At 40.3% G+C, this 13,532-nt stretch overlaps 1 protein-coding gene across 3 annotated transcripts in view; it reads right to left on the minus strand.

The window, feature by feature from the left end:
• The window catches only part of acsl3a (acyl-CoA synthetase long chain family member 3a), a 165,891-nt gene that overhangs the window by 49,826 nt on the left and 102,533 nt on the right, over positions 1–13,532 (minus strand). For all 3 annotated transcript variants that reach the window (XM_070883594.1, XM_070883593.1, XM_070883595.1), the window contains 3 exons: positions 7,733–7,842; positions 5,810–5,948; positions 3,078–3,228 (listed from right to left, as the gene is read on the minus strand). In XM_070883594.1, coding sequence (XP_070739695.1) covers positions 3,078–3,228; positions 5,810–5,948; positions 7,733–7,842 — 400 coding nt within the window. The remainder of the gene's footprint in view (positions 1–3,077; positions 3,229–5,809; positions 5,949–7,732; positions 7,843–13,532) is intronic.

Genomic DNA, 13,532 nt, shown 5'->3' on the forward strand with positions numbered 1-13,532 from the left:
GCGATTTCTAAAATAGTCCGTTCTCCACCAGTTGCTCCTAAAAATCAGGCGCGAATCATGTGGAAACTTGGGCCCAATATCTTGGCTCAGTGGTAACACTCTTGCCTCTCAGTCAGAAAGTTGCAAGTTCATGCCCCACTATAGAGACTTGAGCACATAATCTTGGCCAACACTTCAGTGCAGTATTGAGGGACTGTTGCAAGGTCGGAGGTGTTGACATTCAGGTGAGATGTTAACCAAGGCCCTCTCAGCTGGATCGAAAAGATCCCATGGCATTATTTCGAAGAAGAGCAAGAGAGTTTTCCAAATGTACTGGCCAATATTTATCCCTCAACCACCATCACTAAAACAGATTATCTGCGCATTTGTCGCATCGCTATTTGTGAAACCTTGCACTGTACAATTCGGCTGCCAAACTTACCTACATTACAACTGTGACTACACTTCAAACATACTTATTTGCCTGTAAAGTGTTTTGAGATGTCCTGAAGTTGTGAAAGGAGCTATAAAAGTGCAAGTTATTTTTCGTTCTTGCTAAAAGAATTATTCTTTGCAATAAACAAGCCTGTTTTTTTTAAATAGCATTATATTTCAGTGATAAAGATTTTAGCTCATCCATGAAGATTAGGTTTCTACCCTCAGTATTTGATTGTGCTTAAAGCAATGCAACTCGATAGTGAGGCCTGACTCAGGAGGGAGAAGATGAGAGATTTCCCTGGAGGATTTAGATTTACACCACTTGAATTTGACGCCACAAGGAGTACTACTCAATTAAGAATTTGCGGTTAATCTGAGGTGGGACCAATACAAGCCAGACAGTCTGCACCTGGGCAGGACCGGAACCAATGTCCTAGGTGGAGTTTTTGCTAGTGCTGTTGGGGAGGAGTTAAACTAATATGGCAGGGGGATGGGAACCTACGCAGGGAGACAGAGGGAAATAAAATGGAGACATAAGCAAAAGATAAAAAGGAGAATAGTAAAAGTGGAGGGCAGAGAAACCCAAGGCAAAAAACAAAAAGGGCCACTTTACAGCAAAATTCTAAAGGGTCAAAGTGTGTTAAAAAGACAAACCTAAAGGCTCTGTGCCTCAATGCGAGGAGTATTCGGAATAAGGTGGACGAATTAACTGTGCAGATGGCAATTAACAGACAAGATGTGATTGGCATCACGGAGACATGGCTCCAGGGTGACCAAGGCTGGGAACTCAACATCCAAGGGTATTCAGCATTTAGGAAGGATAGACAGAGAGGAAAAGGAGGCGGGGTGGCATTGCTGGTTAAAGAGGAAATTAATGCAATTGTAAGGAAGGACATTAGTTTGGATGATGTGGAATCAGTATGGGTGGAGCTACGGAATACCAAAGGGCAGAAAACGCTAGTGGGAGTTGTGTGCAGGCCACCAAATAGTAGTAGAGGGGTTGGGGGCAGCATCAAACAAGAAATAAGGGATGTGTGCAATAAAGGTACAACAGTAATCATGGGCAACATATTGATTGGGCTAACCAAACTGGTAGCAATGCGGTGGAGGAGGATTTCCTGGAGTGTATTAGGGATGGTTTTCGAGACCAATATGTTGAGGAACCAACTTGAGGGCTGGCGATCCTAGACTGGGTGATGTGTAATGAGAAGGGACTAATGAGCAATCTTGTTGTGCGAGGCCCCTTGGGGAAGAGTGACCATAATATGGTAGGATTCTTTACTAAGATGGAGAGTGACAAAGTTAATTCAAAAACTAGGGTCCTGAACTTAAGGAAAGGTAACTTTGACGGGATGAAGCACGAATTGGCTAGAATAGGTTAGGCGAGTGGGCAAATACATGGCAGATGCAGTATAATGTAGATAAATGGGAGGTTATCCACTTTGGGGGCAAAAACACGAAGGCAGAATATTATCTGAATGGCAGATTAGGAAAAGGGGAGGTGCAGCAAGACCTGGGTGTCATGGTTCATCAGTCATTGAAAGGTGGCATGCAGGTACAGCAGGCAGTGAAGAAGGCAAATGGTCTTACAGATCAGCCATGATCTTGTTGAATGGCGGAGCAGGCTCGAGGGGCTAGATGGCCTACTCCTGTTCCTAATTCTTCTTATGTATGTTGGCCTTCATAGCAAGGGGATTTGAGTATAGGAGCAGGGAAGTCTTACTGCAGTTGTACAGGGCCTTGGTGAGGCCCCACCTGGAATATTGTGTTCAGTTTTGGTCTCCTAATCTGAGGAAGGACGTTCTGGTTATTGAGGTAGTGCAGCAAAGGTTCACCAGACTAATTCCAGGGATGGTTGGACTGACATATGAGGAGAGACTGGATCAACTGGGCCTTTATACACTGGAGTTTAGAAGGATGAGAGGGGATCTCATAGAAATGTCTAAGATTCTGACGGGACTGGACAGGTTAGATGCGGGAAAAATGTTCCCGATGTTGGGGAATCCAGAACCAGGGGACACAGTCTTCGGATAAGGGGTAGGCCATTTAGGACTGAGATGAGGAGAAACTTCTTCACTCAGAGTTGTTAACCTGTGGAATTCCCTGCCGCAGAGTGTTGTTGATGCCAGTTCATTGGATATATTCAAGGAGGAGTTAGATATGGCCCTTACGGCTAAAGGGATCAAGGGGTATGGAGAGAAAGCAGGAAAGGGGTACTGAGGGAATGATCAGCCATGATCTTATTGAATGGTGGTGCAGGCTCGAAGGGCCGAATGGCCTACTCCTGCACCTATTTTCTATGTTTCTATTCTTCAGTCAAAAGCATTTAGATTGGAGTTATAAGAAACCTTTATTGGGTAACCAAATATAAAAGCATTAGACTACATATGATCCCAACGAGGTAAAGCCGTGGTAGGGTTACTTTATATTGACACTACTTTCTGGGCTTTTCTTTCCTTTCTCGTGCCCAAGTTTCACCTGTGTAAATTTGTCTCCTATTTCGCTACTAAAGTTAATTAAAAGCCTAGGACACACCACTGCATGAATTGAACCCTAATGAAATGTTAAAAATGCATGATGTTTATTTATACACCACATTTTACCATACTTTTCCAATGTAGGTCAATAAAACTTCCCTTTGGATCATTAGTCAAACATACCCCAAGTCAGGAACTCTAGAACACATCCCTGCGATTCCAGCAATGAGGTTGCTGTGTGAGATCATCACTCCCTTTGGCAGACCTGTAGACCCGCTTGTATACATAATTACTGCGATATCTGAAGATGTTGGCTTGGTCCGAACTTTATTCACTATGATGGAAGAAATAACCAGTTCTTTAATTGCTGAAAATAAGGATTTAAAAAGGTGAAACATATACTAAAATTAGTTTGTCCCGTTATTAGAGATATATTTTACGTAACAAACATTCGGATTGCTTTACTGATCACCATCTCAGTGCCAAACACAGCTCATTTATTAGCAAATCATCTTGCTCACAAGCTTGCTTGTAGACAACTGTCAAGGTAGTGACAGGGACAGATAGAAATACTTTCAAGACGTTATTTTCAGACACTTTCACAACTTTGAAACCATCCATTTCCCCATGAAAAAATTTACCCTTTTAAAGACAGCTTTAAGAAAAATGAGGTAACACTCTCCTAAATGATATTTGCTGTTATTGACCAATTGCAGTGGACTAAATTTAATTTGAAGCTAAAATAAACTGGAGCATTGTTCCAAAAACTGCAGTCAAATTGTACAATAATGACAAGTGAAATCAAATTATTTTATATATGTAAAAGGAGGTGTTAACTGATTAGGCTTTTAATATTTCCATAACTGTGACATTGGTTATTTTTGTATCCATGAAGATGAGCATCAGGCTAGGGAACAGAATACTTTTGTCACTTTGCGCAGCGAATGCCAATGTAAGCAACCCCTGGACTGATTTTGCATGGTTAGATTTTTGGTCAAGTTCTGTCTACTCTGCCTCAACAATAAGTCTTCGTCAACCTTGGAAGAACACCAGTATGATACCAGCCACCTTTATGTCCTGAGTGAGATTGCCACCTTAGTGCCAATTTGAACAAGTGGATCTATGGTCATCAACAACTAGATTACAATTGCTCACCTCATTTTACATAGAACCGTTAAACCTAGGAAAGAGAAAACTTCCTGTACATCAGCCTGGGCTGGATTTAAACAGGGTCGCAGAGATGAAAGGATAGCATGCTTAACTAGTAAAGTTTTACATTCTCATATATATGTCCTGTAATAAAAAAAAGAGACTTTGCTATACAGCTGCTTTAAAAAAATGGCCTGGAACAACTGAAGTAAAATATTACCCATTTTAAAACAAAAGTTAGAGCAATAGGATCTTTCTAAGAACAGCTGCACCCGAGTCCCATCAGACAAGCAGAAGGCACATATACATCATCACATCTATAAGCACAGTTATGTTGTTACATATCGCCCATCTAAACGGTCACACAAAATGTACAGGCTATTCCTTAGATACTATTTTATGGGGATATGGCTTTCTGCAAATTAAGGGGCACAAAGCCATACAATTCATCTACTGCTTGTAATTAGCTACAGATGTGCTAGGTCTCCACTAAATGGAGTTGTCCTTTATTCACATGCCCTTGAGACTTTCAGCAAATGGATACACCATGAAAGAAAAACAAGGCATGGAAAGAACGATTTATAAAGCAGGAAGGCAAAAGAAAAATTCATTCAACAAATTTCTTATTCTGAAATATACATTACTATGCAGTGAAAGTATAAGTGCGCAAAATTCAGTTTTCTTATGATTTCAGAGATCAAGAAAAACATTTCAGTTTTTAGTGTTATGGTTCTAATGTACTACAAAGAACAAAACCGCCAGACAAGCTGTTCTCTGGCATATGGTCAAACTAACAGAACTAATAATTCTTACTACAGCTTCCCACTGACAGAAAATATTCTCACACAAGCTAGGAACTGATAGCCAGTACTTCTCATGATTGACTGAGCAGCTGACTGCTAATATAAAGCAGCGTATGGTGAATGGGTTACACCACAGTCTTTTTCACCTTTGGACTAGGGTTCAAATCCAGCTGAGACAAACCTCAATAAAAACTTCCTGTGTCCGATAGCATAAAGACAAGAGGTTCTGAAGCCATTGTGCAGACCCAATCCACTCCGCAGTTTCTGCAAGACTTAAATTTAATTTGAACCAGCATTAGTTAAACAGTCTCACTCAAAGAGGCCAAAAGCGTAACAGGTGTGGGAAATGTTAAGTCGCACCTGTCATTCCTATCAGAGCAATGCAAATGCCACACTGATGAAACTGAGGGTGTTGTTATGATCCTGTAATTGATGCACATTGTTTAAGCTGCTCTGTAAATACACCAAAACTATAACAGCCTAGTTAGGAATACCAGGCTAAGAACATCAAGAAAAATAAAATATTCATCATTGCCCTTTCTTATCTTGACAAACCTTGTCCCACTTTACTAAATAAATTATGCATTGCAAGTCCATATATTTAATTCTATTAACCAATTCCCAACATATTTTATAGATAAAAAGAAAACTGTAAATGTTGGAAATCTGAAATAAAGGAGGAAATATTCGAAATACACAGCAGGCCAGCATCTGAAAGAAAGAACACTAATATATATTTTGGTTGAAAACTCTTTCAAAACCTCAAGAGTTGTGAAGGGGCTGAAGCAGAAATATTAAACTTGTGTTTGCTCTTTCAAAAGCTGACGGGCCTGCATGAATTTCCAGTATTTTGTGCTTTTCTATTAGCTGGATACAAATGTAACTTCTGCATGTCTTTACCTTGCACAGAAAGGTATATAAACACACACAAAGTAAAGAGAAAAGAAAACCTAAAATACACACAGTTTTCTGGCTTTGCACCCAATGCTTCCACTGCTGCCATATTGTGAACCATGATGCCACGTGGATATTCAGCCCATGCTGTTGGCTTATCATCTACAATGATGATATGCTGTAGTTTTGGAACATTAAGGAGGATTTCCTGTGAAACAGAAATGGGAAAGGATGAAAAGTCTAGGATGAATCCAGGCCCATCACTTTAAACAACTGTTTCGTGTTTATTTGGTGAAAAATGGATGTTGCAACATGAATAATGGGTCTGAATTTGAAGTCGGAGGCTTCCCGCGGGCAGATGCCTCCGAACCGCAATAAAACTACGAACCTACCCGATGGTCCTGGATCCACGGAGACTCGCGCTCTTGGGCCTCTCCGGGTTCACCTGTGTAAAGGCCCATGTATCCCGGGGCACATGTGGTCCACAAATGCCCCTGGGATCACGTGGGCCAACCCTACCAATCAGAAAGGGGATTCCCATTATGCTTTTGGGGATTCCATTTACATACAGAATCTGCATAAGCTTAATAAGAATCACCCAAAAAATACATGTACACAATCTTGAAATTAAAAAACAATTACATGTTTAAATTAACAAAACACTAATTTTGAAAAATAAATTTAAACATTTGTAAAGGGGCTAAAAATAACTAATTTTAAAGCTTTTTTATGTTCAAATAATTAAAAAAAAATGTTTTAATACAGGTACTTATTTAAATTCTTACGCTGGTAAAAGGCCCTTGATTCTTGACAGATTGCAAGTTGTGGTTTTTGCACTTGCGCATTGCATGCAGAAACCCAGATCCTGCGAGCCACTTACAGCCACGTAAACACCTCGTATGCAGTTATGGGCCCCAGAAAATCCGGGCCAGTATCATTAGAATTATTGCTATTGTCAAAATTGGGTAATATGGTGAGACAATCACAAAACTTAAAATGTTGAGATTTATAGACAGATAGTGGAATATGAATCTACTGAGGTTCTGCCAAGGCTGTACAATGCACTAACCCAGCCACACTTGGAATACAATATATAGTTCTGGTTGCCCAGCTACAAGAGGAATGTGTAGCAATTGAAGAAACTGCCGCGTGCAAGAAAGGTTAAAAACTCAGTCCCTACAGACTGGGAAAAGATCTTGAAGGATATAAAATATTCAATATGCTTTAGATAAGGTAAATCTTGAATATTATTCAAATAAGACAGGATAATCAGACCAGAGGTCAATAGCATAAACTAAGCAAAACATTACTTAGAACAAATAATATCAATACATGTCTGGAATAATCTGCCAGACAGTGTAATAGAGATACACTTTAAAGACGTTCAAAACACAGCTGGATGCTAGGCTGGGACAGTTAGCATGCAAATTTCAATGGGCTGAATGGCCTCTCTTATCCTTGACTTTTTGTAGGTTTTTATGAGCAATATATATCTAACGGCTAAACTATCCTTAATGAAGTAATAACAGTGCAATTTTTTTTAAACTGATTCCAGATGCATAGACACTGCACTAATTCAATTCAATTGACAAAACACAAAGATTAACATTGTCAAATTATGCTAAAAGCAGTTAATAAAAGCTTTGTCTATTTTCAGTTTTAATATTAGAGTGCGAGGTCATTTTCACAATCTTCACACAAAACATTTTATCTGATTACATTTCCAATAAGCTAAAGAAAGAAAATTTGAGTTTCACGTTTGTGCTAGAGTTCTTTAATCCTTGAACTACTGAGTTCCACTACTGAAGTAACCCAGTTTAACCATAAATGACCTCTCTCACCCAACAATACATCAAAAGATCGTATCAATCGTTCCCTACCTTTTAAGTGATTTGTAAATTACAGGAATGTTTAACCTCTTGCAGAGACACTGGAAAATTGAGAAATAAACAAAAAGAATCTTGCAATCAGCAATGGAATTCTGTGACTTACCTTCAGCTTTGTTTGCAGAAGTTTCTTGCTTGTGATGATATGAGTGACTTCTGTTTCATTTAAACCATGTGCAATTGCTTGACTTCCCAAAGTTGCATATAGGGTAACAACTGGAAATTAAAATAATAACTGAACTTCAGTACAATTCCCACATAATGAATTCACTGTACTCCAATCAATAAACCTTCTGAAAAGGCACAAAATAACTATCTAAATGCCAGTTTATGACCAGGCTATATAGTGAGCTTAAATGTAATTCAAAATCCTGTGAGATCAGGATTTTAAAGAAAAAAATAAATCACTTAGGTTAACTTGTCTTAAATGTCACAAAAATCTTTTGAAAGTACCTCCAATTGACTGTTTTTTATACTCCTATCTCAAAGTTGCAACAGCAATTACCTACAAGGACATTGCAAATTGTTTAAACCATTTTAATACAGCATACATTAAACTGCATTTTTCTCATCTTCACATTCTCACTCTATTTAGCTGATTTATATGTTGTGTAGAAATGGATCATAGAAACAGCACAGGAGGCCGCCATTTAGCCCATCGTGTCTGTGCCAGCTCTTTGGTAGAGCTATCCAATTAGTCCCACTCCTTTGCTCTTTCCCCAGAGCCCTGCAAAAAAAACAATTCTCCAAGTATTTATCCAATTCCCTTTGAAAGTTACTATTGAATCTGCTTCCGTCACCCTTTCAGGCAGTGCATTCCAGATCACAACAACTCGCTGCGTACATAATCAGTTTCAAAGATAATGTATTCCTTGCTGAGATCATGGAATCAACATTAACAGTACAAAAACATTTCTGGTCATAATGTCAAAAGCTGGGAGTCGACTAATTTCATAAAGTGTATTCAGTCAATTAGTGGGTCAATCCAGACAAGCTAAAGTGTTTTGGAGGGGGATTTCTTTTCTAACAGCCTTTAAGCACTATGAGAAAACTATGTCTGACAGCACTCATTTCCTGTTGCAGGATTAGATTGAGATAAATTATTCGAGTTTTTATTTAGGTGGGTTCAAGATGCAGAATGACCGCCTTCATTCCCACGAGCACTCACCACACAGTCCAATGACCTTTCTACCAGAACACAATAGAGGAACATTTTAACCTTATTCAAAAAAATAACTTAAATACAATACCATCTGCTACAAATATAGAGTAACATTTCATAGGATGATGAAACAAATGATTTTCCATTTTTGTTTTGTCAATGTGTTAAAATATTTTTTTTGCAACTGCTGCATTAAGGAGTTAAAGAATTGTGTATTCTTCACAATTATGTATTGACGTCATGGAGAAAAACAGGAAGGAGGACTGGGCAGATGTAATTCATTGACACCATCACTGACCTAAATGTCATCAGCTCCAAGCCGAGTCACCTAACACTTTCTCAGGCAAGGCTGGGTGGATACGTGTGTAAGCTCATGGCAAGCTTGCTTGGAGCATAAACATCAGATTGCAAGTCTGCTTGTATAATCAGCCTGGCTGGGGCCATCATAAGGGTTGCAGTGTGCTTTAAAAGTATTTGAAGCAGTATGCAGAAGAAAAGCAACTACAAATTTGCAATATGACAAACAACAGATCTCATGAAACCTTTGCCATTCTCCAAATTTTTACTACTTTTAAAGCACAAATTCATGATTTCCATTAAACTTTACTGTTGTTTCTGGTGTATTATTCAACAATGAGTAAAAGAAATAGAGAATCACCATGGATTCTAATGCAACACATTATATATTTTCAGCACCGAAGCTATGATCGGCTTTGCTAGATTTAATAAGTTCATTATTAGCTAAACATTTACAAATGTCAGATATTTAAGATTTTTTTTTAAACTCAAACAAGATGAGAAGTAAAGTACATGCTTTACGAATCTGCTAATTTATTAAATCAGACCCTACCAGCACAAAAAAAAACTTAAAACAGAATTTGCTTGGACTTTTGGAAGACACCGCGCCCAAATCTCAGTGAAGAGATTCTGGCAATAAATTTGTGACATCAACAGGAACCAAAACTGAATTACAGACTTTGAACTCTGTTACATACTGCTTTTTTAAATGCATATTGAATAAATGAATACATTTTTGTGATCAAAGTTGTGGATGTTGGCACTGGGTAATAGAACATCTAATCACCCAACATCTGCATTTTCAGCTTAAGAACAGCACTAACCAAATGCAAGTAAATCCTTCTACTCCAGTTCCACAAGATGCTGTAACTTCAGCTTCAGAAAACTCTCACCCAATATGACAATTCCATTTATTACACGTCAACCACACTTGTAATTGCTCAGATACGTTGCATAAGTAATAACATGAATCACAGATTTACGCACACAAATTTGGATAGATTCACCCTCCATTTTCCTGTCATTTCATCCAACTAGTTCACACAGGGCTTTTTCTTTGTAGAGGGGGGAAAAAAAGCTATTGATTGACCATGCCCTAGCTTTTCTGCAAGAGTGTTTTTTAAGCCTGATACTTCTCCATCAATAAATGCAATTTAAACTAAAAAGAAATATATATATATATATATATACACACACACACACACGTGTTTATACAGACACACATACATACGCAAACACACACACACAAATATCTAAAATTGGGTTTTGGTAATCAGTTGTTAAAACCAAATAATTTATGGCATAAAGTGGACATTGGTTTCTGTATTCAAATCCAATCTGGCACTCTCCCTTCACCAATAATAGGCCAGTCTATTTTTTGAAAATGAGAGAGAAGTTTTGTGTTATGGGATTTTATTTTACCAAGTTAAGCCATTTTATCTATTAAACTAAAAAAAATGCTGGAAATACTCAGCAGGTCAGGCAGTATCTGTGGAGAGAGAAAAACAGAGTTAATGGGCCAAAATTTGCCCAGGAGTTGCTCCATTTTTTTTGGAGCAACTTGATTTTTCTGGACTATCTTAAAAATCCCCATTCTGCACATTCAATTTGCGCCAGTGGAAGCGAGTTAGTTAGGATTTTTTTTGTTCAGTTTTTTTTTTCCCCAAAAAGGGGCGTTACCAGCCGCCTACGCCCATTTTGGCCATTTAAGCCAGTCTGGACAGCTAATAGTTGCTCCAAACTAACTTAGGTCTGCGTATGTGGTCACTTGTGGTCGCACAGAAAGCCCTTGCGGGGAGTTAAGAAATAAGTGCAGGTAGGAACTTAATGACTTAACTAAAGAATGTGAATAGAATCAAGCAGCTAGACAGGGCATCATATGAAAAACTTCGCAAAGTGAATTTACTATACAACAGAAGCATTCATGAAAGCTTAAACTACAATAATAAAAATAGAGACAAAACATATTTACATAATTTTTCAAAATATCCGAATAAAAAATAGAAGTACCTCCTGCTCGTAATTCTTATGTTCTTATGTAGAGAAGTATTTTCATCAACAGGGTTAAGGAAAGAAGTCTCGAGTAAGCTCATTACAATTACTGGCAACACCGCTATTACCCCCTCCCCTCCCACATCAAAACTCCCCCCTCACCCACCCGCGATCAAAACTCTTTTCCCCCTCCCCTGCCCGATCAAAACTCTCTTTCCCACTTCCCACCCCACCCCCGCGCCCTCCCCACCCACCACCAAAACTCTCCTCACTAAACAAAGCACAACCATCAATAATAAATAAAAAAATAAAACTTAAGTCCTACCTCAGCCCGGGAAGTCAGTGGACCGGCCGGCCGGTGCGGGAGGCCACTCGGTGGGGATAGGTGCAGGACTCTCTCCATGACGTGTAGCAGCCCGGCGCGTGTCGTGACGCCACTCGGCCTGGGATGGGGGCAGGACATCGGGTCCCACGCTGCAGAGGAGCTACTGCGCATGCGTGAAACCTCGTGCGCATGCGTTGAGCTGCCGGCACTCTTGAGCGCAGGTCCCTAGCTCCGCCCCCTAATTGAATTGCCACACCACGCCAAGCCCCGGGAGAGTCGGCAGAGAGGCCAGACTCCGGGGACATCTTTTTGCCACCATCTGGATGGTAGGAAGTTGCCGCATTTCATGTGAGTGCGTTGAAAAAACGGGAGGGCCAAATTTGGGCACAATGTTTCAGGTGGATGACCTTTTGTCTGTTTCTCTCGCCACAGATGCTGCCTGACCTGCTGAGTATTTCCAGCATTTTTTGTTTTTAATTTAATAGATAAAATGGCTGAACAGCATTTTCGTTTTTTATTTCAGATTTCCAGTGCGCGCACACGGTGTTAATATACCAAGCACACTGACAGCATTGGAGGTGGCCTGGAATCTGGATGCACTGAGAAGGGGACCCAGGGTCTGGTAATGCTGGATAGATTCTCAATATCTAGCATCATTTTGAGGGATAGACCCAGTGTCTGGCATCAATGGGGAGGGTGAAAATCCCAGGAGAGCTGCACGGCCCATTCAAATTTTCACACATGCACTGTTTCTTACATGTAAAAGCTGTGAGCAGCCTATGTGGGACCACCAGATCCCTGCGCGGCTGTGCAGCTTAGTGGGAACAATGGCTGGGAGTGCACTCTAGAGGCCTGGTAGCACTGAAAGGAGTTCAGCAGATCTCCAGAGGGGGATGGGGGGTGCGGGGGTGGAGATTTTGGAGCATAGAGGAGAGGGTGCAAGAATCCGGCAGTATCTCCCCCATTTCCCCTTGCCTCCATCCTCTCCGGCTTCCTGTCCCACGTCCAATTCCGCTCTCCTCCCCTCTCCATCTTCTGCCTCTGCTTTCCTCCAGCTCACTCTTTCCTACCCACTCCACCAACCCCCATCTCCCTTTTCTCTCGGTTCCAATCATTCCTATGCCCTCTTGTCCTGCATAGTACACATGATCTTGACTCGCTGTGTCAGTACCACGGGAGATTGACTGGTCAAGTTTAAATCCACAAGCTAAACTTTATGATTGTGAGCTCTTGTCACAGATCCTCACTCTCAACAGGAAACTGCACAGACAAACCAAGTTTGCTGATGATACAAAGCTAGGTGGGAATGAAAGTTGTGAGGAGGTTGCAGAGACTTCAAGGAGATATAGACAGGCTAAGTGAGTGGACAAGAACATGGCAAATGGAACATAATGTGGAGAAATGTGAACTTATCCACTTTGGTAGGAAAAGAATAGAAAAGCAGAGTACTTTTTAAAAAGATGAGAGATTGGGAAATGTTGGTGTTCAGAGGGACCTGGGTGTCCTTGTACACGAATCACTGAAAGGTAACATGCAGGTACAGCAAGCAATTAAGAAAGCAAATGGAATGCTGGCCTTTATTACGAGAGGATTTGAATACAAGTGTAAATACGTTTTACTGCAGTTCAAATGGGCCCTGGTGAGACCGCACCTGGTTATTGTGTACAGTTTTGGTCGTCTTACCCAAGGAAGCATATACTTACCATTGAAGGAGTACAACAAAGGTTCACCAGACTGATTCCTGTATGGGGATATTGTCCTCCGAGGAGAGATTGAGTAGACTAGACCTATATTCTCTAGAGTCGAGAAGAATGAGAGGTGATCTCATTGAAACGTACAAAATTCTTGCAGAGCTTGACAGGGTAGATACAAGTAGGATGTTTCCTCTGACTGGGGAGTCGAGAACCAGGGGTCTCAGAATAAGGGGTCGGCCATTTAGGACTGAGATGAGAAACTTCTTCACTCAGAGGGTGGTGAATCTTTGGCATTCTCTACCAGAGGGCTGCAGAGGCTCAGTCTTTGAGTATATTCAAGACCGAGATAAATAGATTTTTGAATTTAAGGGAATCAAGGGATATGGGGATAGCAGTGTTGAGGTAGATCAGTCATGATCTCATTGAATGGCGGAGC

Source organism: Pristiophorus japonicus, chromosome 6 (genome assembly GCF_044704955.1).
Source record: "Pristiophorus japonicus isolate sPriJap1 chromosome 6, sPriJap1.hap1, whole genome shotgun sequence".
Lineage (NCBI taxonomy): Eukaryota > Metazoa > Chordata > Chondrichthyes > Pristiophoridae > Pristiophorus > Pristiophorus japonicus.